Source organism: Rhopilema esculentum, chromosome 2 (genome assembly GCF_057945365.1).
Source record: "Rhopilema esculentum isolate cy_ngs chromosome 2, ASM5794536v1, whole genome shotgun sequence".
Classification (NCBI taxonomy): Eukaryota; Metazoa; Cnidaria; class Scyphozoa; order Rhizostomeae; family Rhizostomatidae; genus Rhopilema; species Rhopilema esculentum.
Window position 1 is genome coordinate 2,160,230 of NC_142816.1, and position 27,876 is coordinate 2,188,105.

General features: G+C 35.3%; 3 protein-coding genes across 3 annotated transcripts; all 3 read right to left on the bottom strand.

Moving 5' to 3' along the window:
- Positions 1-196: 196 nt before the first annotated feature.
- On the bottom strand, positions 197-5,526 carry LOC135695587 (synaptonemal complex protein 3). The gene is made up of 7 exons (XM_065214716.2): positions 3,666-5,526; positions 3,231-3,327; positions 2,914-2,960; positions 2,512-2,629; positions 1,776-1,875; positions 1,166-1,369; positions 197-830 (listed from the first exon to the last, which is right to left on the bottom strand). Exons 1-7 carry the CDS (start codon positions 3,754-3,756, stop codon positions 771-773), a joined length of 717 nt encoding a protein of 238 aa, XP_065070788.1. The 5' UTR covers positions 3,757-5,526; the 3' UTR covers positions 197-770.
- A 683-nt stretch (positions 5,527-6,209) lies between these two features.
- On the bottom strand, positions 6,210-26,033 carry LOC135695583 (general transcription factor IIH subunit 1). Its single transcript, XM_065214712.2, has 15 exons — positions 25,857-26,033; positions 23,816-24,017; positions 18,918-19,014; positions 18,032-18,091; positions 16,731-16,824; positions 16,053-16,087; positions 14,874-15,071; positions 13,212-13,315; positions 11,603-11,651; positions 10,305-10,430; positions 9,609-9,701; positions 8,755-8,845; positions 7,730-7,845; positions 6,748-6,834; positions 6,210-6,333 (listed from the first exon to the last, which is right to left on the bottom strand). Exons 1-15 carry the CDS (start codon positions 26,005-26,007, stop codon positions 6,253-6,255), a joined length of 1,584 nt encoding a protein of 527 aa, XP_065070784.2. The 5' UTR covers positions 26,008-26,033; the 3' UTR covers positions 6,210-6,252.
- LOC135695580 (uncharacterized) lies at positions 19,047-23,802 on the bottom strand. Its single transcript, XM_065214708.2, has one exon. The coding sequence runs from the start codon at positions 21,980-21,982 to the stop codon at positions 20,108-20,110; it is 1,875 nt and encodes a 624-aa protein (XP_065070780.1). The 5' UTR covers positions 21,983-23,802; the 3' UTR covers positions 19,047-20,107.
- Positions 26,034-27,876: the final 1,843 nt, after the last annotated feature.

The following is a 27,876-nucleotide window of genomic DNA, read 5'->3' on the forward strand; positions in this document are numbered from 1 at the left end:
GCATCCGACGGACTAAATTTTCAATGATAAATTTCCTTGGGCCAATGCTAGAAAAAGTGTTTCTTTTATTTCGATCATTATTTTGCTGAATGTATTTGTTCATGCAGAGTCAACTATTTTCAAAACCATGATTATTATTTTCACTGTTTGAAGGCTTATAATTTTATTCGGATATTTAAAAAAAAAGAGAAATTCAGGCAAAGTAAAAGACACTTTTTAATTAAAGTATTTCTTAATTGCAACATTTGAAATTGGAGGTTGTCAAGCAGATTAAAATATGTTCCAAAATAACTCTAAATTTTATATTATCGAATTTGTACATTTTGCTGTTTGATAGCGTCGTTTGAACATATTGGTAAACAATTCACCAGAATTGACCATTAAGATTCCTTGAAATTCACATTTTCAAATACTTTTTCTGGTTTTATGGAAAGCACAAAGAATGAATTTTAGACATTTGGTAAAAAGAACCTGCTTTTTGTTCAAAAGCGAAGTCGTCTGTAGTTGAAATTTACCAATTTGTCTTTAATGACTACACCGTTAGAAATGTTTAAGGCTATAAGGCAAAAATAACTTATTCATCAATCTTTATTAACAAGACGTGAACAACTTTTTAACTCAGAGGTCCTTAATCAATCTTTTTACCAAGCTCTTCCGGGAAAACTACGATTAAGGAAAAACAAAGAAGGTGTTTAAGAACTAACGTTGTAGCTGGAACAGTAGGCCAACCTTTGGAGAAGGAAACTCTGCCCTTAGTTCGACCAGCTTCCTTACACTTGTGCCAGCATCGTTTGCAAAGATTTCCGTACATTCGAAATTTCTTCTTGTTGCTATGGAGAAAACAAGCCATCAACAGTTTGCGTTTGAAATTTTACGAAAATACTTAATGTTTAAGTAAATATGCATCTGTAAATTAAACATGAGAATATTATTGAAAAGAATGGTATCAAAGGACTGTAAAACTTGTAGACAGTTTATTATGTTTGTTAGTTAGGCTCGTGAATGATGGAGATACTCATCAGAATGCAATTTTGACAAAATTTATTGGCTTAAATGTTTTTAGTTGGAACACCAGAAAAAACGATGTACCGGCTCCAGCCAAAGAAACATAGATCTCTCTAGCTTAGCTTAATCCATTCAAGTGAAACGATGTTTTGATAGTTACCGTGTCCATAAGCATTTTCTTTTGCAACTGTGACAGTTCTTTTCTTATTTCCCCTTGAATTGTGCTTTGCTGGTCCTGGTGCACCTTTTCAAGGTCAACTAGCGTCTTGTTAAATTGCTCATGCAGCTGTTTTATGGCTCTTATTCTCTGTGTCTGGACAATGCGATTTTGCTGCATTGATTTGAATTGCTGGCGCAGCATATTCTTGTGAAGAAAAGATGTGGAAATCATTATTGATTTGTGAATAAACTGTCAAGTGGGTTTACTTGGAAGTAATTGAAATCTTAGTGACTGCATTCATGATTTTTCAGCCACATGCAATAACTGTAGATTCAGACTATTCCCACCCTGTCCGTATTACTACGCTTGGATGGCCACCCAAAGACTATCTTTCCTTTCTACAACACTCATTTCATAACCGCACAGTAAATCAAGTTTCTAGAACTAGGCTGCGGAAATTCCATTCTTGACTTTCACTGACCCAGAAATAATTTTGACAATTTGCTAACTGCCATTATAATTTTACTTTTCAACAAGATGCTTTGGAAAATTTTACTTGATAGAGTGACTATCGTTGTAAATCATTTAAGACATATACATATATCATTACCTCCATTTTTTCTTCACTTTCTTTCGACTTTGAAAGATCGCTGTCCCATTGCGTGAAAACTGAATCGATTTGACGGCTGAACTCTTCACACAACTTTTTCCTGAATGATTGCAAACAATATATTTCTGGTTATTTTACTGGTAATTTTGCGTTACTGACAATTTTGATAATGACCTAAAAATATTGATAATTTTGCGTTAAAAAGGATGAATGACTATAAAATTGGCAAACTCCTCATCTTTAAAATAGCAGCTAATCTTAATGAAGCTGCTATTTTTGTAAGACAATCCATACAATTTTTTCCTTGGATTCAACTCGATTCCAACGCAAACTGAATGAGATTTCTAGGATAACGGAACTGATGTTCATTAATTCTCTTTAAGTGTGCCACAAATTGGAATTATATGAGCTTAAAATCGTTTTCTATTCATTCTTAAATGGATTCAAATATGTATAGCTCATTTTTTGGCAAAGACTATGTAATCAAGTAAGTGCTTGGTAGTGTCAGTAAAAATTGACGAATTTTATCCATTGTTAGGTAGATGTGTTATTTTTGTTAAACATTCGAACTGTGCGTATCTTAAACATTTTAAGCAATTATTTTTGAATTATGAAGAACCAATTAAGAGAACCTGGTTAAGCTATCACTCTTTGAAAATTTTTTGCTTCCCTTGATTATAAATTAATTACAAACAAAGGCTTTTAGAGGACTAAAATCTATTCATAGTTTTCTTACCTTTCCATTTGCTGGGAGCTCAAAGTATCTTCATATTTTCTGTTTGCCGATTTCAATGATGCTTGTGTGAATAGCTGAAGGCGTTTTCGTTTTGCAGCCAGAGTTCTTGTAATATCAGCTGTAAAATGAAGAAATTTATGTTCTTATCTAGAGTTTTAATAGACACTGAGAGCAGAACCTTTCAGAATTTCAGTTTTTGTTATGCTTTGTAGCTTCATTTTATCCAGGAATATGAGAAATAAAAATGACGAAAAATGATAGTGATAGTAAAATGATGAAAAACAAAAGCTTAATATTCAAAGTTTCAGATAAATTCTTGGTTTTCTATAACTAAATCAATCATAAATGATAAAAACCAATTGTAGCTTAATGTTTTATAAAACCTTTATATGGAAACCTTACCTCCAAAGCTGCTTAAAACATTTTGCATTTCCATTTCGCATGTGTCTCTGTTGAGAAAACCCAATTTATTTAATGTTGAAATATAGGCTTCTAACGGAAAGTAACTAACTATTTATCTTTTTGCGTTAATTCAAATATTGCTAATATTACCGATAAGTCATCTAACTCTCGAAAAATGGATTTCCACGAACACAGATTTTTCAGTCAGAGTCTTTGGGAGAAACTAACAGGACATGATGATAGTTATATGAAAGTGACTTTATATTCTATCCAATTTTTGCAAATTTGATTAATAGAAAAGTTAAATTTCTACTTACACTTTTGTATCCTGAGCTTGTTCACTGTCAGTTTCCTCGTCAGACGGTGGTTTTGAAAAGTTTCTTTTTCTGGCTCTATTTGAGCCCACAGGTGGTGCTATATGAAAAAATTCCTTGGTTAAGTTGTTTTAAAAAACTTCTAACACAAAAAGACAATAATTTTTAGGTAAACATAAACAAGGTTACAGAGCTAAATATTTGTCTAATCTTATTATTTCTAAGACTACCTACAATAATATAGATTCAAAATTTTCTACAAATTAGGTCTAATTTGTTTGTGCATAAGTTTAACATGAATATATGCAAATATTGCCACATTTTTTCAATGCCATTATTTTGTTATTTGAGTTATCTTTTCAGAGTTATCAGGCACAATCTTGTCCTAAACTGGAACAAAAGCCGCCGACCACTGTCAAATATTTGAAAATTACAAACCTTCTTCAGCAACTTCATGTTCTTTCTCTTCGAAGTCGAAATTGACAATGTTTTTAACAGCTTGCTTAGATTTCTTGGAATTGGAAGGCATGTTTCAAGGCTGTTAGCTTCTCGAATAAGACTGATAATATCCTCTTCCGTCAACTTTCGACGCTTTCTTTTGCTTTGAGCTTAATGTACGCGTCATTCACCAGATTCACATTTTGGCGCCAAAATCTCGCCCCAGACTCCACAGAAATAGAAAAATGGAAAAGAATTGGGATTTTAACATCGAAAGATAAATGAAAACAATTCTAGGATTAGTTTGAATAGTTTAAAAAGACATACGTGTGAAATATTTGCTCAAAAACATTTCTAAATTTGCACAGCCTATCCAATATTTCTGTCAAAACATTTTGCGAAAGAAAATTAGCGAGAGGATATGGCTGTCAAGCCTATCAACAGAGAATCTGCAGAGCTGTTGGGTAACCGATCACCTCCATTTATACACGCGAAACCTGTAATTAAATACAAAATATAAAAGCCGATACCCTTGCCTTTCAACCCAAAGAAAAAATACATTTGTGATAAAATTGGCAAAATAGAATAGAACAACAACACTGCTAGCTTTAGATATTTTTTGAAAATTTAAGAAGATATTCGCACGAGACTCTGTCAAATCTCAAAGATTATCAACGTGCCTTTTCCGTAAAAAATAAATCAATAGAAATGCTGTTAAAGATAAGACCAAAGCAATAAAAAGGAAAAAGAATAAAAAACTTGCTTAAATATGACTTTTTTTAATAGTTTAAGAAGAAATTGGTGCAAAAAAATTTGCTGAAGAATACAGTCAAATTTCAAGGCCTTTTCTTTAAATGCGGTGAATAATTAATTTTCATATTTGTTCCAGGTTACCAATCTGAAAGCGGTAGCAAAAGAGTAATCCTCAGAACATTTGACCACAATCAATCGTAAGACTGAAGTGGGCGTTCTTTCATCATTTGGATCATTCATTTTTGGGCTGTCGGTGGCCAATCGCAAAGACAGCCATAAATAAAACTCCAACCGTTTTTAGGGGGTTGAGAAGAAAGACAATGGCCTTTTTCCGCCACGAGCGAAGCTCTCCTACCCCACCCCCAAAAAACACAAACCATAAAATAAAAAACAAAGACCCCGGAGAGAACACGACCTTACAGTAACACCTTAGTAGCGATACGGCTGTCAATTCATCATAGACTCTCTAAACATAACTTGATATGGACCAATTATTTTATTTCAAGATAAATAAAAAGTTGTAAAAAACCCACCAGTGACGTCAGAAAACAGAGAAGCAATACAGTACCACCACCGATCTTCCCAATCTGATGAGGATGTCTCTGTATGAAGACTTGCCCATAACACCGTGAGTCTTGTCCTCCATAACTATTTCTTTGCTTTCCGTATCCAATAACGAACATATCACAAGATACCGCTTTAGGTCAAGTACTAGCCCAGTTACGCCCACTACGCGGGCACGCTGCAGCCCTTCTGTCCACGAGGGTAAATTGCCCTCAGCAAAAACAACAATTCAGTTAAAACTCCCAATGAATAATAGCAAAATTAGCCTTGGTAAAGACAATAATTTTGCCGAAGCCCACAATGAATTATAGGAAAATTAGCCTTGGTTAAGACAAGAAATGGAGGATAACTTCACTAAGTGTTTTTTAACTTGGTACAAACTCTAAGAGGCTAAAAATGGGTGTCTGATAAATAATTCCTACTCAAGTTAAACATTTCACTTCCCATGACATACATCATGTAGCATTGAAGTGTTCCAGGAAGCTAACGGCTGATACAGTAACTTTCTCTTTCACCTTTTTCAGATTCCAATTATCTTTTCAAGTAGAACAGTAACCCCGATGCTGGACCTTGGAACCATCTATTTCTAGTAAAACCCAAGGCAAGAGAGATTAAACACTTAATCCTAGCCAACAAAAAATTGCAAGCTTCACTATCATTAGGAAATATTGTAAACTGATTAACCAACATGTGGACAACAATTTTTATCGAAAATTACTTGCGAAACTGCTGACAATATTTTTTTGTAAATTTTTCAAAGTATTGGTTACTTACAGCTCACATGCTGTGCTACAAACTTTCCAAGAAAGCAAAAAGACCTAACTTGAGATGACAGACATAGAAAAGAATGCAAAAAGCAACAGCTGTTCAACGTTTTGGATGCCAGTTTTGGCCACACAGCACAGCATTATCAAATCTCATACTCTTTATAGTCGTTTTAAGCAAATGGCAGTCATTTTCCTGGTGGTAAAGAAATACATTTTAAACAGCATTTGAACGACTGATCCAAGAAGGTTTCCTTCGTCAACATGTACATAAATTAGATACTGAAATATTCTTGAAGTTCATGTCACTTCAAATCCGTTATCAAGCATATCAAAATTGTTCTTGATATCTCTTCTAAAATTCATCTCCATATTGTGTCTGACACTCAACAAATGTTTCACCAAGATGGCAAGATTTAGGCCAAATCATTGTTCATTGCAACACTGAGGACAAACAACGGACTAGCATGGCAGATAAATTATTTTAAACCTAAAGAAGTCCTTTTTCATCGTGCTACACGACGCTGTTGCCATGTGTTGTATTTTTCTAATGCAGCATCAATTTGTTGATGAAGATGATCGACAAGCTAAAAGAGAAAAAGCGTATTCAATATCATGAAATCTAATCACGTATACTGTGACTCCATTTTTGATACGGAGGTGACATGATAAGGAAGAATCACGTACACTGTTACTACATGGGGTGACATGGGAGGTAAGGGAATTATACAACGGTTGGAGCTAATCATATTTTCTGAAAGTAGCCACAAACAGCTATGTTTAAAAGAATTTTCATTTTTTCAAGTCAATATTGACAAAAAAGCATCGTAATGATTTTTCGTTTATTAGCTTTCAATGCTTAAAGGTTATAGCTGAATCAGCAATACTCCCTAGATATTGCTGAATCCATATCAAATCAATCTATCAAATCAAAATTGAATCATGATTTGGCATTTTCTTAAGTCATTGCCGAGATATTAAGAATCGATCAGAAAATTTACATTTGTATTTGAATCCGGGAGCTTTGACTTAAAATCTGCTATTTTTGTATCACGGAACTTTTCGAGGCAGCTTTTCATTCTTGAAACCTACAAGAAAAGAATAAATATATAATTAGTTACCAAGAAGGCTTTGTAAATCAAAAAGGGCTAATGCAGTGAAGAGTAGATCGATGGAGCACAAAAAAATTCAAGAGGTGCAACAAATCAGTAAAGGGGGCAAATTTCGGGTAGTTAAACCTGCGCAAAGACTCGACTGATTTTCCCAGGGCTGAATTTTCAAGCAAACACAAGGCATTGTCAAAGAGACCGTCGAAGGCAAAAAAATATTAATATATTCGCCTAAAATATCTTTTAGGTTTTGATTCATACTTTGGTTTGATCTTTAGAAGGTAAATTCCATGAATGTAAATCGCAAATGATGGCAACTTGAAAAATTAAAAAGCTACACAACGGGCAATTTGTATCGCAACTTGGAGTTGATTTTTATAAGCTCTCCCCCCCCCGTCCTCCTCCTCCTTGTGTAACAGGATCAATGTAATCACGTGATATGTCAATCATTTTAACTTACAAGTGTATATAAATCGATTAAAAAAGGGGAGAATTAGGATTTGCATGAATAGAAGGCTGTTTATTAAAACGCTCTACTATTATAGGCCCCCTTTACCAGCCAAGATTCAACACTGATGATTCGAGAAATTCGATTTCTTTGACTATATACTTTGCTAAGTGATCAAAATCCTCAAAGTTTGCGTTGTTCCAAACGGAGTTCCAAAACTTAAGCCAAATTTTCCATTGTTATCAGCAATCGGCGAAATCTTTTAATCTTGAGACAAAACAGGTTTAACATACACAAATGAAAAAAAATAAAAATTTATGCACATTGTGAAGGAACATGCTAAGTTTGAAAGGTTGAAAAATAAAAGTTACAATACTGATAAGATGACCACATAATCTAAAATAATGAAGCAATGTAAACCCTAACCTTCTCTTCAAGTTGTGCAGATTTGATGGGGAAGCATGACCAGAAATGACGTAAAACCTCTGCTAATGATAAGTATTGTTGCTTCCATTCACTTTGTACTGATGATGACAATTGATCTGAAAACCAAATGTAGCACACAAAACAAATCTTCCAACTATCCTTTACTAAATAGTTAATTTATGAAGTATCCATTTTACCAAAAATATTTGATAAAGCCCCCTTACAGCAAACAATTTTGATACAAGCCCCCTAATACAGAGTTTTTGTTAATTTTTAACGTAGAAGGCTCACATTAAAAAGTAGCCGTCTGTGAGTTTACCAATGTTTGTCCAGTCTTACTAAAATTAGGGTGAAAGTAGGTAGGCGAAGGTTTGGTGAATAAGCGGAGAACTTTCACCAGTTGCGGGCTTCTAATGAAATCCCGGCTAATATCGACGTGCCTTTTTTTGATGAAGCTACTTGAAAACAGACATATATTTTGTGATGGGGAAAAGAAAAGGTTAAAAAGATTCCCCTAAAAAGGTTTTGTCTTAAAAATTTTTTAGATCGTAGGTTCAATCAGTCAAAACAAGACTATTAATGCGAAACTCAGAGGTGTCAAACTTAAAATGAAGAGTATTTGATTGCTGCAATAATTATCTAAGCAGTAAAATAATTTTTTTCTAAGTTAACTTGTTTTAAGCGTGAAAGATTATGATATACGACAGGAAACTGCCAAACGTGAAGTTCTCACAAGCCCCACGTTTGAAGAATGGGCGGGGAGATGAATGAATTCTGAGAGGGGCAAAGGAACAAATTTTCCGATAAATTAAAAGTATGCACTGTATATAAGTAGTAAATATCAATATACTAGATCTAGCCACAAGCCCATCAAGCGAGTTAAAGGGAGTTAAGAGAGGTCTGGGATCTACATTCGTCATCACGCTTTGTTGCACAGAAATTGAGCACTTGAATCATTCGAAAATTTGCTTTGCAATCAGAAAGAGTTTTAAAAGAATATAAACCAAATAAATAAACGAACTTACGAGCATTTCCGCCCTTTAAGGACATGCTAACCAATTTACTACCGGGTGAAATCTCTGACAATGCGGCACAGGCTTGTTCGTGGGTTAGGACCTATAAAATATAAAATTTTCTTTTGTGTATAAATAGAACAAATGAAGTATAAATCTGGGACATATATCGTAAAATAAATTTCTTTTGAAATGCGGTTTGATTTGATATAAGAGGATATTTAGCTGCGTTTCATATTGAAAACCTTTCCCTTCAAAAGCCATGAAATTTCACCAGCTAAAATGCTTCATACAACCGATGTATCATCTCAAATGCACTTGAAATTTGAAAAATTCAGTGCCTCTCTGTGCCATGAGATAAAATTGAAATGTTTAACAAGGCTGCAGAAAATGTTCAGACTTGGCAGAGAAAATTTGTTAAACACAACAACATTAAAAAAATGCATTATATCTCGCCAAAGCAAATGATATATTACCCTTGAAATTTTTCATTATTTACAATTGAACACGAAAAGCAAATTAAAAATTCCTCAATTTACTTCCACTTTTTAGCGGAATTTGTTACTAGTAATAATTCATCTGGTAGGAAACGTCTAGTCCAATAGGTTTCTCATAAGGAAATAAATTTGTTGCAGTCATGATGTCTTACGCTATAAATGGGTCCAATTGTAGCCAAGCAGAACATTATAACGGGAACATATTTCCAGCATCAGCACAAGCGCCAATCTTCCATACTCAAAAACAATCGGGGGTGGGGGAGATTCTGTCACTACAAAGGCGCGGCATGTCTTCAGATTTATGGGCAGTAAATGTTTAAATGATTTCAAGTCATCCAGAGCTATCGTACTGAGCTAGAGCCGCCCTACCTGTGGCAAATTTGGCTGCCAATCAGTAACCTTTTTCTGTAGAAATTTGAAACTTTGGATTGTATCTGATTCAAGCATGTCTTCTCCGCCATCCTAAAAAAATATGAAATTTATTATTTTCCACTGAAAAAAATCCTGGAGAGAATACTAATTCAATCCAATTCAATAAAAAATACATGATTCACTGAAACAGGAAGAAGTGCCTCAGATACTTTCACAAAGTGGATCTTATATCGTATTTGCTTGATTGGGAACATTCCAGCTCAGGGGTCCCTAATCTACAGTTCCTTTTATGCAGATTTTAAAGTGCATAATTTATGATCACTTCAACGGTTTTCAAAGCTGTTTCGGAGTAATTCCCGCAAAAAATAAAAGCCATGCTTGGACTTAGTATCTTAATGTTGGATAAAAAAGGTTCAGTTATGACATAAGTCTATGTACATGGAAAATAAAAAATGCCTGCTAATCTAGATATGTAGAGAGCAAAAGTTTTATCTATCAAGATAAGTATACAATATTTAGGTAGGATTAAAATTCTAAACGAAAACTTTTCCAACAACTGATCAAAAATTTTATCTGATCAACAATCTTTCAGCTATCAAGATCCAAAAAGAATGTTCTATTCTATCGTACTTCATGACAAATGAACGATAAAAAGATTATCATATTTGCAAATTAATCACCAAGAAAGCTTACCATATTATTCCCCTTTTTTGTAATTCCAGGTGCAAATTTGTCAGCATCTAAGATCTTCAAGTTTTGAACAATATGTGTAGCCTGATTTTCCAGATCTTCATACTCTGTTGCATCTTGTAACTTTGCCTGTTATAATTAAAGTTAGCGATTCTGTGAATAAATGTAACAGTCACCTGTTCTTGACAACACTGTTTTCTACTCTTCAAATTTCAGAATCGTACCTAAAAAACCTCCTCTACAGGACCCCTCTAAAGGACCCCTCTACAGGACCCCTCTACAGGACCCCTCTACAGGACCCCTCTGAAAAACACTATGGTGACGAAGTCGTTAAAACTAAGGCTATAAAACTGGGTTGAGGCTTAATCCAAGACCAAGCAACCCCCCTCTCCCCCTTTCAATACAAATTTCCTAACTTTAGACAGAAAAACAGGGCTGGAAGATGTTCGAATATACATTTGTGCGACCAAGCATGTCTCTGCCAGTTTGTGTCAAAAGCAGTGTCCGGTATTTTTCGTAATTTCAAAGGATTGACTGTTGCCCCAAGCCACTTTTAAGTGTTTTAGCGACGAGGTTCATCAATATATCTAAAAAGTACAATTTTTAATATCTAACATTTTTGAATCTCCGAAAACATGATGAAAATTCCATATGATCAAAAGTAACAACAATTAATAAGCAGCAACAATTAAAATCAGTAAAAATTTAGAAAATTTACGAAACAATGACCTTTTCTTTCATTTGTGCATTGTTTTGTTTTGAAAAAGTCAGCAGATATAATTAGCTTTTTCACTTATAAACAGGGCAATGCCAAAGCTAAACTTTCGTACACAAAGCTGTGGTATCATCCTGAACACCAATTTGTATTGAGGTTCCCGGTGACAGAAAAAACAGTGTTTGCAAAGCGTCCAAAAATTTTAAGATATTTTCTAGAGACGTTTAACACTTTCTGTAAACTTTAGCAACTTCATTAACCTAGAATCACTGCCAAAAGTCCTTCGAACACTCAGTTACTTGAGTGTTGTTTTTAAAAAAACTAACTGTCTCTGTGTAAAAACCGACAACGTATCCTCTTCCTACAAAAAAATGTTTGTTGTAGAGTCAAATAACATATCTATATGAAAGAATCAATTTGACCCTGCCCAACCGTCTAACTTTGCATAAAGCAGCATTGTTCAGAGGAGGAGAAGAAGCGGGGCAGAATATAACATTGAAAAATTTAGATCAATGAACTAAGACTTTTGGCAGGCTCTGTAAAATATTCATCAAATTATACTACGCAACATAACATGACAGCTTACTTTCTTTATCTCCGATTTTTTGCTTTCATTTTCGTCTGCATCAAGATGTCTAGAAAAATTATAATTGAGCTATCAATCATGTTTCTTAATACCAATGCCATTCTTACCCCATTTGGAATACAATACGTTTTTCACTTTGAATTGTATCATGGAATGCAAAAGTGTTTCCTAATGGCTTGAGCTGCAATTTAGAAACGTCTGGTGCTATACACCAAAGTGCTTACAGTTCTATTTGTACGGCATCCAGCAATATATTACTTCCCAGGAAAACAGTAATTTTCATTAATAAGATAAAGCTTTATATATCTTTTACAAACACCTAGGATTTTCCTGACAAACTGTATTTGATTATATCAAGACTTATCAATGGATAACCTAGAATTCTCCAAAAGGAGTTTTTTCTATTGTGGTGCACAGACGTGGAACGAAATTCCATTACAGATAAGAATGAGCTGCACGATTACCACGTTCAAAAAGAAATTAAAGGAATCCCTGCAAAATTAGCATCATTTCCCGAAGCACGATCCCTAGGAAGACCAGCGTTATATGTAAATTAATCTTTACTTTTTCTTTTTTAACTTAGTAGCTGATAGGGTTTCTGTGCTTACATGATAAAATGGGTTTATATAGCATAGGGTTTATATGATAAAATGATATTATCAAACGAACAAAAATGGGGAATACGAGACCAGCAGATCAGAATGATCTTCAACAGAAGGCGCAATAGAAATTTCAAACGGAGTGAAAAAATATTGCCGACTGAATCTGGATGTAGCTGAAATTCTTGACAACAAGTTAATGATTTGGCAACATTGGTGATCAAACACGAAGCTTTATTGGACAGTTTCTATACGAAGATGAGGAATTTAACTTCATTTGAACATGAATGAAGAGCACCCTTGAAAACCAAGGGTTTAACAGTGCTCCGTCTAGCCATGAATACCGAAGAAGGGACGCAGGGAGTAAGGGCCCAACTTGCCCTTTGATAGAATGGGTATAAGGAGAGAATGTGTCCTTTTTATTAAAGTACCCTTGGCCTTAACCTTCGTAATTAGAACAGAAATTCATATAAATGTCTGCCTGTTGTTCCTTTGAGTTTCTAACTAATTGTAGTTCATAAGGATGGGAATTATAAGTTGTAGTTCCAGTCGATTTTCCCATTGTTTTGATGACCAAGTCATATAAAAGGGCTAAGAATTTTCTTGTGAGAGATGCTAGCCTATTTTTAAAAAGCAAAAGGGAGACTAAAATATCAGCTACAATAGAGTAAATTTAAGCTGTAAACAATATCAAAATCAGTGGCGAACACTTGGGGAGGGGGGAGCGAGGGGGAGACCGCCCTCAATACTTTAGAGGACAATGGTCTTTTGTTCTAAAACAAGGGGAAATGTGATATCATATTATTAAAACAATAGGCTTGCCCCCCCCTCAATATTTGACCAAGTGTCTGCCCCTGATCAAAATATTCTAATCTTGAAGTCTGCGTTCTTTGCCTTTTGGTCGATTAACCTTTTCTTTGAAGCTGCACCCCTTACCCATTAGTCGTCCCGGCATCCCTTCACCACGAATATAAAATGACTGATAACTTAAAGAGCAGACATTACAAAACCTTTTTGATGACGATTTGAGCACCATGAGACTCTGGTGGTTGAATTTCCTGATCAACGGCGTACAGCTCGTTGTTAGCGGTGTGTGCATTCCTTGACCGTAACCCTGAAGAAAGATAGGCACACAGTAACAAAGTGCTTGTATCAATAGAATGAATCATACTTCTGAACGGAATTAAGAGAAAATTTACTTCTTCTATATGGGATGATACTTAATAGGCAAGAGAGATAAAAGAGGAATTGTGTTATGCACTGAATATTCAAAGGCTCGCATGCAGCTTTCGAGAGGCTAGGGCTAAAACATTCATATAAAAAATGAAAAGAGTCACTTTGGCAACGAATGGCTCCCCTTGGTTAACTTCTGGGGGCAGCCTAAAATCTTCATACAAGCTCCTAAAAAAGCAGCTATTGTCAATTGCTCAATCTATTAAATTTCTAAACTCAAGTGAAACACATCTTTGCTTCTAGTGTTTCGTCAACACATTTAAAAAACACTAAGCTGAGATAAATTCCTGAACCTATGACTGAGACTAACTTAGATAAGAGTCACTAAATTATATATCTAGCTACCAATACAACTGATAAAAATATCTTTCAAATAAGTTTGTCATGTATAACAAAAAATAGCTAGATGAAAAGAAAGCTATTGAGACATCTTAGACCAATTGTTTAGTTTAAACTATTTTCCTTCTTTGTACAAAACATACATATTTTTAGTTGAGAACCATTATATTGAAGTTCAGGTTGGCTGTTCTCAATTTTTCCAAAACTTGTAGATTGAATTGCTTTTAATTTGATCTTTAATTATTTTGGTGTAAGATTTGGACTCGAGGCAATATTTACTTCAGAAAAACATTGGGTGTGTAAAATGCAGGTATTACTAGAAAACGATCTACACAGCAATAAATCTGTTCTTAATGTCAATGTTCTTACATTCTCACATTCCACAGCACCTGGGCCTAAGCTTGTTCTTAATTTGAACGGATACATACCAACCAAAAAAGTTCCGTCATTTATGAATTTACGTGCCAGTGTGATTCTGGCTACGTAGGACGCACAACCTAAAGATTGCGGGATAGGGTAAAACAACATGTTCCTTCCAACATAAGAAACAAAACTGCCTTTCAAAGAGAACATCCTTCTCGATCTTGTAGGTCTAGAAACACTGTTAAAACAAGTGATTCTGCCATCGGTCAACATCTTTTAGACAACCCAGATTGTGCAAAACTCTATAATGACTTCCATCTAGCAGTTTTGGAGTCGATCTTCGATCTACAAACTAAAAAACCGCCATTGTATAGACAGAAGGAGTTCGTTTTCTCTCTTGGACTCCAGTGGTAATTTTTCTTTAGGCTCGCGGCACTGATTGGTCAACTATACCGGTCCTGTGCTTGCGTTTTTCTGATTGGCCTATTTCGATCCACAACTGGGTATATATTTTTCATCGTGTTCTTTCGGACCCTGATTCTGACGTTTTATGCTCTGAGGAGTGTCAGACGAAAAAGCTTTTAGTATATTGTAAAATATTTGCTTTTTTCAAAGCCATTTTCAAATTCTGTACCGCAAAAAAATTGGATACATAACTAAGAAAAGCGAAAAAAAAACATTGTTGACATAGAAAGGAAAAGGAATATATAACTCTACATTAAATGCAAACTTTTCACCTCTTCTATATCGGCATCTGTATTTGTAAGATCTAATGTTGGGTCTCCTATATTCTTAATGCTTTCTCTAAGCTGCTGCTCTTCGTCGCGTTCTGCACACTCGCCAAACAGGTCTTTAGACGATTTCGTAGTAGTATAACGATCTCGATGAAAATGTCGAGATCGGAAAAAATCAGTCCAGAATTTTTCCTCTGAAAGCTAAATAAAGTAAGATATTTAATTGACTAAACGTAAGACATTGAAAGATAAAACAATGATTAAATGAATTCAAGAACGAATTCCAGAATTCAAAGTCCTCCATTTGCTTTTCAATATATACACTTCGATTGGTTTTCTTTGAGTAAGCTCAACAGCTGGGGTGTAGTGCTAGGGGGGTGTGCTAAGGGAGCCGAGCCCCTCTTGTAAATGCCAAAAGTAGCCAATTTTTACATCTGCTCTTGTTCTTTGCATGGCACTTTAATTTCAACTTGATCTTAGGCAGGCTATATGGACAGTAACTATTTGATTATTGAGGACTGGATAGGATAGTGTTCAGTACCCTTCTGATCACACGACTAATATACTGCCCTGGGTACCAGAGAAACAAAAATTCGAGCGCAGAAATGGAATATAGGAGTAGAGAAGCGGAGAAGATTACACACTCGGAATTTTGTGGCCCTGGTACTTGCAGTACTAACTAATGTACCTTCTACATCACGAGGAGTGCCATAAAAAAGGGAGAGAATAAAAAAGCCAAAAAGCAGACAGTCATAACTGAATTTGTTTTTTAAATGCATTGACTATCCCGACTGACTTATCAGCAGCAATTACATATATCTATACCTATATGCTTTAAATTATACGAACTTAAATATATATGATGAAGGATGCTGAGAGAAATGGGGCATGCATGATACGCAGAAACTGAGATGTAAACAATTGTAGAGGGGATCACCAATTGCAAGATCTCCCGGAAGAGGAACTGAGATGTAAAACAATCGTAGAGGGGATCAGCAATTGCAAGATGTCCCGGAAGAGGATGCCATAGAAGGGGACGCCATGGATCTAGATTTATCATGATGCAGCTCATTACAGAATTTCATAGGACATACAGATGCACTCTAGTACACCTGATCTTCAGTGAAATGGCCTGGATTGTAACACATGTATACATTACATAAAAAGTACTGATAAAATTACCTCGTGGGGAACTGAAGACTCATATTTTCGTTGTACTGCAAAATCAAGTAGTGATAGCGCATTAAAAAAATTTCTAAATTCACACAGAAAAAATACAGAATTGCAAGATCTACGTTGTTTGATCTTTGATAAACTGGCGAATTAGTTACAATCAATATTATCGAAACAAAAATGCCAATTTCTGGAACAGTTAATCATTGATTACACATCAGTCATGTCCAACTTTGCAATCAATGTTTCCAACACTGACAATGGAAATATTTGAAAGTTGAAATTAAAATGCTTTTTGGACCAATTGCTGGAATTTCATGCTATGTAACACAATACCAATTACTTGCAGTACTAAATTACAAACTCAAGATTAGAGTGCATTTTCTACATCAATCCAAACCCAAAAATCTACAAAAAATCGTACTATTGCCCTATCAATACTCGCAAAGCATAGTTGATAAGCCAGAATCAAAAACGAAGAGCCATAATCTGGTGAGAGTAAAACAACAAAATTTGCACCACGAAGAGCAATTGGTTCCAAGAAAGAACGGGAATAATAAAAAATAATTGCCGAAATAACAGGCTATTGGTTGTAAAATATCATTGTTTCAACCACTGCTAGAGATATAGATAAACTGCCACTGCTAGAGATAATGTAGCTGTATGAAGCAAAAATAGGCATTATACCTGCTGGGTATGTTTTGAATATTGCCTCAATACTGTCCGCAGTGAGATTAAACCTTAGTTCGTTGCACCCATGGGTATCTGGTTTTATTTCGGCCTATGCATAGAGTAAGGAATCACTTAAAAACACTCAAAAAGTTACTAAAGAACTATGCATTAGTGAATACAACGAAACATTGAAACTGAGTGAGTAACAAAGATTCCGCAAGATATAGATCTAAGTAAAACATTTGATAAACCGTAACATAATATAACATAACATAACATAACATAACATAACATAACATAACATAACATAACATAACATAACATAACATAACATAACATAACATAACATAACATAACATAACATAACATAACATAACATAATATTACATAACATAACATAACGTAACATAACATAATATTACATAACATAACATAACATAACATAACATAACATAACATAACATAACATAACATAACATAACATAACATAACATAACATAATATAACATAACACAACATAACATAACATAACATAACATAACATAACATAACATAACATAACATAACATAACATAACATAACATAACATAACATAACATAACATAACAAGGAAGCTGTATTGCTGTATTAATCAATGGCACGAAGCAAAATGAGATCGTGGTCTGCTTACAAAATAATTGACCTTCTACAGATTAATCAATGTATTGAATTCCTTTCAAGACATCTCTTCAGAGAAGTAGCATAAGTTTGCTTCAGTGATGCATTCTACAGTTGTATACAAGATATTGTTTTCATAACAAACTACATCCAAGATACTTATAATAGGTACCTATCTAGAGGAATGATTTCTAACCCATCTTTCACAGAAAAACTTCGAGAAGGGTCTTAAGGTTGAGGGTAATTAGTACTATTGCTAATAAATTTATCTAATTATCTTAGGGCTTGATTTCTTATAGAAAGTTTCTTGTTAAAGACCAATTGCTAACAATGGGATATTGGGCTGCGTAGGCACCACATAATACATTTTCCGACCCTGATGTCCTGGCCATCCAAAAATGAAACTAGTTCGTGGGAAATTGTTTTGTTCTACTCAATACCACAGGAAGGGAGAAACTTTTTTTTGGGGGGGGGGGGGAAGGGGGGTAGGTACTATTGATCTGAAACAATATAAATTATAAGTAAGCTTAAAAGCATTGAAACAATTGGCTTTGCAAATTTCGCAAGGTTTGGCACTTGGCAATTTCAAAGATAAAAAGCACGCACTAACATTAGTACACTAAAAACAAATTAATTGAGAAGTTCAAACTGATGCTTACTAGAAATCCTGATGAAATTCCAGTAGATTGCTTTGCCCCATTGTCTGTTATTCCAAGACCCTGAAAAAGTCAAGCAAATATTTGCTTAATTTTCAAGCATTAGTTGTTTCCTGTATTTTACTGTTTGTTGAGTGAGCTGAAATAAAACAGTTTTCTTGTAAAACTTTAAAATTAAAACGCCATTCAAATTTTATACTTGTGTTAAAACATCGATTGCTTATAAAGCTGTAGCGATTATCTCTGGAACTAAGACTTCCTATGTACATATGCTAGAGAATGCTTCAGGAGGTTGTATTCATGTTGATACTAAAAATGCATGTTTTTAAAATGGGGATCTTCGAGTACAGAGTAAAAACATAGAAGTACGATACAAGCAAACGCAAAAGCCAAGCTCAACTGTCCAGACACAAGCAAAAGTTAGCAGATCAGGAAATGTGATAAAAAAGGGGGCAAGTACGAGAACTAAACAAGGCATTTCGATATCAGAGGTACTAAACTGGAGGGAATAGATCTTCTTTACTCTTGTTACTTACTCTGAAATACAAAAAATGCAGAAACGATTCTTATTTTTATTCTCGCATTTATGCACTTCACTTTTAACCATTTAACAACATTTGAAAAAGACACATTAGACACCGAATGTTATTTAAAATTAATGAATAATTTCACTACTGACAATTCATTTGATTAATATATTTCACAAACCACTAGTGCTTATTACACACACAATATAGATATGCTAGAGACTAAATGCCTCTAAGTTGAAATCAAAAATGGAATTTGTTAAAGATTGAACTAGGACAGCCCCAGGAGGGCAGAAACTGCCCTTTAGCCAACCATGGCCTCTTAGTGAGTTAGAATATACAAGTGTTGTTAGAATACTTACCATTTTTCTGTTTTCCCAAAATTCTTCTGCCGTTATAATGCCACCTTTTACGAGATCTTTGTACAACTGGTAGAGTTCTGGTTTCTCTTTTAGCATCCTGCATGAAAAATTTCACTTTATGCAACTATCTTAGGTTTCAAAAAAGTGCTTTAAAACATATTTCTTCAAAATTTCTTCAATTCATCTCCCTAATAATTTCTCTGAATTTCTTTCCCATTTATAATTTTCTCGGAATTTAAGGCTTTGATTTAACATGTTTTTATATTTCCCTAAATACGAATTTTCTTTTCATTCTAAAATGCTATACATGGATTTTCGGTTAATTTTGTATTGAGTGTTCCAGAAAAGAAGATTACACTTTCAACAACCTTACAGAAACCCCTCGATTCAAAAGAATAATATTCTTTTCAAGAACACTCAAAAAGAAAAACTGTGACTCTTTCCCTTGTTGATTGACAGCTAAAGTCACACTCTTTTAAGGTAATCGATTGGTACTTTAATGGCTTAAGCCAAATTAAGTCAATCAATTATTGGCCAATCAATAACCGTCTAAATGATATCACCTTTATTGATTGGATCATTACTGAAGATATCTAGGCCCAAAGAAAGCCTTTGTTCTAGTATCAGGTAATGTTGACTTATATGTTATCAGCAACAAGTGAGCAAATGATCTTGGTGAGCAATTTTCTAGAGCAATTTGATAATAATACGTTAGGGAAGTATGAGCAAGCCAATTTGAAGATTCCTCGACACGGGTTTACTAATCCTAGAATGTTTTTTGAACAGCGGAATTAGAATAAGGCCATATCTGCTTAGCTGTGTACTGCAGGGACATCAGACTGGCGCAAAATGTTTGTTTGTTGTTATTGGCACCTAACTAGAAAGCTTGAGTACAGAATTCAACGTTGGCTTTTTCGAATTACACGTCCCTCAAAATCGAACTGAAACCTTTACCCTCAGATAGAGCGAAATAAGCAAATTGGAAAGAATACAAAGTTGACTGGGATTGTTTTGATCAGTGGGTGTGATTGACAGAGTTATAATGTCACAAGCACAACTTCTCTTTGGAGAAATCCAAAAGAAAGAAAATTGCGAGAGGTCTTTGCTACGAGTATATTTAAGGAAAATAAAAAAGTATAATATTTGTGAACAAAGGATATGAAAAAGTTACTGTTGTTCCTTCACTGTCATTAGAAATTGACTTTGATCTTCATTGTTGTTTTGACCAATGAATCGTGATGTCCTTTAAACAAATACCAATTGATACCATCAGCGTACGAAGAATGAGGCCCATTCAAATATCTGCCATTTAAATTCGCATTGTGACACGAATAATACCACCATGCGCCGCGGTAGGTTTGTGCACAACTATAACTATTTCTATCGAATGTTGAAAACATCATTTTGTCATGGTACGTGAAAGAGTCACCGGCTGTTCCAGAGTAGCCACTAACATGGAGCTTGTACTGGTTTTGCTCTCCTTCAATCCGAAAGCTACTGTATTCTGCAAACGCCTTATCGCCATCTTTAGCTTCCAAATCAAATCTTATCTTCATACTTGTTCGTTGCGTCAGACGGTGAATCTTGTCATTTCCTAACCACAATTCGTTATCCAAAACACCGAATCCATTCTTGTAATCATTCCAGCCTCTGTAGAAATCCACAGACCCATCTGTACGTCGCTGGATCACTGTCCAACCACCTCCACTTTTCGTCATGTCACAAAACACTGGAAAGGGGCTCCCTGAATCTGGTTTTATTGTGTATATCCCAGTGGCAGTATGACCTAGTTGTCTTAATTCAGAGCAATCCGTTGCATAATCGTAAAATGAAACAGCAATCGACTTCTCGGTGACACCTACACTATTTCTGGCCTCGCAAATGTATTCCCCTGAATCTTTCGTAGTTGGTCGTCCTATCCTCAATGTCAGTCTTGTTCCGTCTGCTGACAAGCTTTGTTGCCCCAGCATTTGGCCAAAACGTTTTGTCCACGTAATTGTTGGTGTTGGGATACCGGTAACATTGCAGTCTATCTCAGCAGGCGTCCCTACATAACGAGAAAAGTTCCCTAGCAATGCAACCTTCGGTTTTGTTTGTACAGTCAACCTTGTACTAGCGATTGCAGTTCCTAAGCTGTTATTAGCCATACATCTAATATTCCCACTATCCTCATCTTTGAGGAAGATTATTTGCAGGATATTGCTAGTTGGAAGTGTGTATCTAGTACGCTCCTTTTGTCTCTCAAACTGCCATATTATTTTTGGCTCTGGAAAGCCTGTTGCCGTGCAGTTTAATGTAAGATTTGTCATTTCCATTTTTCTGGTAACTTTTGGAAACATAGTAACAATTAAAGGTACCTCTGGTGATTTTCCGGGCTCTCCACGATCGCCTTTTTGGCCCTTTTGCCCCTCGGGTCCAGTGGGTCCAACAGACCCACTGGCTCCTCTCTCACCCTTTGTCCCAAAACCCCCCTTTGTCCCTTGAGCACCAGGGTTACCTCTCCAGCCTCGATCACCTTTTGTCCCTTGAGGACCTGGGTTACCTCTCCAGCCTCGATCTCCTCTAGTCCCTTGAGGACCTGGGTTACCTCTCCAGCCTCGATCTCCTTTAGTCCCTTGAAGGCCAGGAGGGCCTCTGACACCACTAGGTCCAATAATTCCCAGATCACCTTTTGCCCCGACGTTTCCCTTCATCCCTTGTGGTCCAGGTTCCCCTGCTGCACCTTTTTCCCCTTTCTGACAAACAAGTGTCGCATTTTGACAACCTCCAAGATCTCCATTAGAAGCGAGATTCGGAGCTTCTCGTTTCGCTCGAGATTGAACAACTTGATCCATCATTTTCATTCTGAATGCGCATTTTCGTGAAATCTCTGCATGCAATTGGAGCCAAATTCGGGCAAGGTCGTCTTTAAACTCTGAATCTCGTGGTTTCTCCATCATGGCAATCTTTGTCTCAAAATGAGACACTCTTTCGTGCAGATACACTGTATATGCGAGTAGGCAGAACAAGATGAAGTAACTGCACGAAAGGCCCAAACCAAAGCCAGTTCCTTTGCCGTCAAACATATTTCGTGTTTCAATACGTTCTGCGAAGTGCGTATTTTTCAAATTTGCAGTATCAAATTCCTTGTCTCGGTTAAACGAAGAAAAGAGATTTATCTACTGACAGTTTATATTTTTTACAAGCAAGCAAGCAATGCAATAGACTGCCAACTAAACGTAACCCCAAATAATACTTCCTCGTACAGGGTTGACACTAATTACTTTTATGCCCTCAAAATTGACAAATGCAAATTATTTGGAAGACATCCAAATTCATTTTACATAAACTGACAAGAGATAACTAAGAATAATACGGGCTACGAAAATATTTGCAAGTTAAGAGCAAATACAATTTCAGCACTATTTGTACATTTTAACTTAAGTGTACCAACATCTCATCACAAAAGCTAAAAATACTTGCTTTGAAAGTTAAGAAATCACTTTGTCTTGAGTGTTACAGCTGGCTCTTTTATGGAAATGAGTTTAAGGCTTCACTTATTTTGAAATAAAAATGAAACCTGCAGTTATGACGGGTACAGTCAGTCAGTGCACCTAGAAGTTTCTTGCTTGGGGTTGGCCCAGGGCATTATGGGTCATGTTTGCAAAAACGTTCTTCATAAAGGCATGACCAGGTAGATAAAAAATTGTCCCTTAATCTATGTCTTGACTTCAATTGTAGCTTGTGTTAAACATTTCACAGATTGTGATTGGAGGGCAAGTTTTCAGATTTTTATTATTCTATAGACAACATTTATTAACTGTCATGAGCAAATACCGGGCAGTGATTGTTCAATATGTTCTCTTAAAATTTGATATTTTTTCCTAGTACAATTCTACTTTAATTCCCAGTTATATTTTATTATATTGTACAGCACACAAGCTGGTTTTATTGCCTTCTTAAAAAGCACTTAAAGCAAAATTAGTCCTGCTTTTCTCCTAACTCATTCTTGAATTGATATGCCCCTTTGAAAAACATTGCACAAATAAAAGTGTTTATGATAATCAGGAAAAGGGTTAAATGATTCTTTTACAACAGCCATGTCTATTACCTAAAACTATAATATTAATATGACTTTTGAATGAAAGAAAACTTAGTTTTAAACATTTCAATTTGTCTAGACAATGATAAAAGCAACTTAATTCAACTTTCATATATGGCATTCCAATCGTGCTGCACCCGATGCCAAAAAATTGCTTGTCTGACAGGCAGGGCCTTCTTGGAGACGCAGGCTATAGCCTGCACTCACACAAACCCTGCCTTCTTGCACCCATGCAGTTTTTCAAATCAATGTTCTCATTTAATCCACGCAGTTTAGCTTCCAAATGTTTGCACTACTTACCGCTAAATATCAGGGTGTTAGTGAATAAAGAGAAAGATGTCTTACACGTTTATGTCTTTATCTAATGGCGTTTAGTTTAGGAGGTATCTGTTTCCTTATATAGCACATGTTAACAAACTATTGTATTAGCCGCTAAACTTGCAATGAAATAGGAAATGTGTTCGCACGAAAGGAACAATATATAGCATGATTAATGCTATAAATAATGAAAGTGAGAAACGTTACATCATGCTGTCATATAGGGGAAAAAGTCACAACATATAAAGTAGGCATTCCCAAAAAGGCCATATTTGTCTGGTAAAACCTAACAACACTTTGCTTTTGCCTTTGTAAATACTCAAATATAAAATGATTAACAACAATTCTGCAAGAGTTAAACAGCCCACGCAGCCAAACTGGCAAGAGCTTTTTATAGCCTGCGTTGTTTTTTTCTCAGAGAGGCCTGTGCCTGTTGTTTACGAAGTACCTGGTCGATTTAATCTAATCATTATTACACATATCATATTCAAAATCTTACTTGGTTTTTTCTTCAATTTCTCTGTTAACTTTATTTCTATGAGCTGGAATTAGCTGAGCCAATAAATTCTTCACTTCATCTCTTTGTTTGAACTGATAGTCCCTTCCCTTTGGCGAGGCAAAATGAAAATTTGATGATCTTTCGTCGTGGAGCATAATCTGAAGTTGAACTTTTGAGCTAGAATCTGGGCTTATTCTTTGCACTAGAAAAGAAAAATATAAATCAATCAATACTATCACCACATTCTGAACTAAACTTGCAAAAATGTTTATAACAACTCTTGTGTCAGGAATTAGGTTGTAAATCAAATAAACCATATCTAAAAAATCATACATTCTTAAGCAGTGGCAAGACAATTACAATTCTTAATCAAATGGCTGTTCCTCTGATAAAAATTTCTAGAAAGAATAATTTTAAAAATCGATCAAGAGTTCACCAAGAAAAAGCAAGCAGCCTGGAGTCTCCTGACAAAATCAGGAGAATTGTATTAGTCTGATATCTTAACAAGGGTATCATTGACTACAAGTTGTTAATTGCCTCAGTCAAAGGAAATTGGCAATTAACCACGGAGTCCCCATTATTTCTCTAAACAGAAAATGCTTTTTGCAGCAACAAACTTGGCTTATAAACAACAGGATTAATCGTGTGTTGAAAATCCATAAATAGCTACATGTTAACTAGAGAGTGATATTTGTAAAAACATTAATTGGCTTGCATCATTTTTTAAAGGTTCTTGCATGATTTACATGCCTTGCGACTTTATTTTCAAAGCCAGCCCTATATTATGAATAAAATACCAAATGCATGAAAATAACAGCCTTTCACTTGAAAATACCAAATACAATCCCTTTCTCTGCACATAAGAAAAGAGCTACATCAAAATATGTCAGTTTTGCGAGGAACTTTAAAAAGGTAGCACAGATAACTACTTTTTGAAATACTATACAAAATACAGAAAATCAATCATTGCAATTTTTGCTCTGAGTAAACAATTTTTAATGAATTCCATTATAACCCAAACTAGCCTTAAAAGCCGAATTCTGCTAACGATGATAAGAAATTGTACCCGTCTTTGACCACTTACGTTACTTATACCTGGAAAACCTATGCAATGCATTGCAATAATTGGAATCCCGACACATTTGAAACCCAGACTGGTAACTTTGTTTCTTCCATGGACAAGTTTACTTTCAAAATTTGAGACTGCAGGCCTGAAATAACAAAGTCTCAGCTATTCTTAGAGTAAATAATGGTAAATGTTATAATCCTGGATTTTTGCATAGCCAATATGCAAAAGCGGGCAGATGTGTGCAGAGGCAATATATTGCAGGTGCACAACAAAGTTTCCAGTCTGGCTTGAAACTAGGGCCAGCCAGTTTGGAAAACATGTATGATTTTGCTGACCCGTCAGTGTGACCAACAGCACATTATAAGCTGCGACCTGCGAGCGGAAGCATTTGAGCTGCGAGCAACAATGCCCATATATACATTACTATAGTATGGTATATGAATTTATTGATATGGGTCACTAGAGGTGTGAGGTTTGAGCACAAGAAGTCTAGCGTAGTTGCAAGCATATGCAAGCTTTCCAGCCTGGAGGGCCAGGTTCAGAAAATACTACAGAAAATGCGAGTTCAAACATGATAAGCTTGAGACTGATTTAGTCAAACAAGGTTTTTTGGTGTTTAGTTCTACCCTCAATAACATCCTGATTTGACAAGTCCCCAAGCCCCATCCTGCAGAGTACGGCAGACGCACACTCGAGTCGAGCTCGGAATAGTGCTACACGCTAAGATTTTCTGATTGCACACCAAATTTACAGTAGCGCTTTTAAAGAAACTTATATTTGCACGCTAAATGAATAGTAAAAAGAGGCTTGCAATGTGGAATGAATGAGTTGCATGTGCGAAATCTCGTCGAAAACTGTCATACTCTGCTGACTTGCCCAAGCCCAACCTTGAAGGTTGTTCTTTGATCACTCTTCTCTACGTGTACACACGTAGACTACTGTCATCGTGTAGCTTCTTGCTTTCATAATTACCTTTAATGTCAGAGTAAAGACATTCGAATTTAGGCACAGTTTCGCCCTTTTGTATCCACGCGAGTTTATTCTTTAAAAGACGCAATGTTCCTTCGGTTTTCTTGAATTTAACATCATTTTTCACTTCCAGCAGCAACTTTCCGTCCGCCATTTTCCCACAAGTTATTTGTTGGTGTTGCTGTTGTTGCTACTATTTCTTAGACTTACTCCATGAGCCTCTGTTTCGCTACTGCCTCACTTGACGGACGCTACAACAGAGACTCATAATCCAAAGTATTCAAAAACTGGCAACTTCAATTTTGCCTCGTTCTCGTTTTTTCCCCGAAAATTTTCAAATCCACCCCCCTGATTTGCACAACTCTCTCATACCACTTGTTTTTGTTAGCCAGTTTGCCTGTATTGCTGTTTTGTCAGTTCTTCTCTAGGGATGGCAATGTCGTATGGTTGCTATAGTGCAACGTTCCAACTTTGCAACGGTAAGTTATTATTTTTGTTGTTTTTCCTGTGACTTTCAAACAAGACATGATGTACAATAATTCAAAATGCACTTCTCTTATCTACTTTGCGTGAATTGTTGTGTCACGCTTGAGTCTGGCAATAAACGCGTAGTAAAAAGAACAGATGAAAATATAAAACTTTTGTCAGAGTTATATGAATGTCCGCTTCACGATGTTCTTAGCCAAATCGATAGAGTAAATGAAGTAGAAGAACTTTATATTTGCAAGACATGCTTCAGGAAGATTGACAGCTTAAAGAAAACAAGAATAAAATTGTCAGTCATTGAAAGTGAAATCAGGGATAACAATGGATCTCAGCAGAATCTATTTCATACGTTTTTGGCATCGATTGAATACACACCTTTGAAAAAAAGAACCCGTTTAGAATTGTTTCCAGATCAGCAAGATAAGGCGAATTCTGAGTTGTCAACGCAGAAAGAGTTGACGCCTAGACTTATAGCCAATAAGATATCAAAAGAAACAAAGGTATGCTTTTTGTTATTGTGACTAATCATTTATCATCTCTACCTTCCAGATTACAACTCAACTGAATGAAGACAGACACAGACAATCGATACAACTGTTCTCAAAATTTGACTATTGAATTATGTTAAATTCATTTGTGGATTTAGATAAGAAGACATTTTGAACTTTATAAAGTCTTATTTATAATGATGCTATGGACCACTATTCAATTGTACTCAAGAACAGATGTTTGCACATTGAATTATTTAAAAAAAAAGTCCTTCAAGGAAGGATAAAGAGTTTTCAACAGAACCAATTTTAATCTAGATATATTGTTGATGTGATAAACTGAATTTTAAAATATGTTTGTTTTGTATCAATAATTTCCCTGGATTGCATTTGTTGGTATCTAGTCAATTTGTGAAATTTCTTGTCTTGTCTTCTCCAATAAAGCCAAGTAATTATTTAAATTGGTGATATTTTGAAAGGTTAAGATCTGTGCATGGATAGATACACTGTTTTTATATGTAAAAAAAGGCATAAATAAGAAAACTGGTAGCTTCTGAAAATTAAAATAAAACAATAGTTAAATAAAAACAATCAAAAACAATAGTTCAATAAAGAATATTGTTTCAAAATATTGCAAGGCACAGCATAAGGCCTTACCTTGAAATAAATAGATGCCGTATTCAAGATCAAATTATTTATTCTGAGGTTTAATTAAGGTTAAACTTGTATAAGGTTAAATTGAGTCGTCTTGGCTATGCTACATCATTGTTGGAAAAGCAACAGCATTCTGACCCTATTTGATTTCATAATAGAGCTAAAGATTGTAATAGCTATTATAGTCACAACGAGGTTCTCTGTTTTTGCTCTTACATAACTGCAGCAAAATAAATATGTTTCCAAAACGTTTAACATATTTTGCCTATTATTCTACACATTAAGTTGAAAGGTTATCACAGAAGTAAATTTATTTCTTAGGTACAGTTTTCCGACAACTTTCGAGGTAGAAATGGCAACATTAAAGCTGCAATAGTTGCACTCAAGAGAAAAAG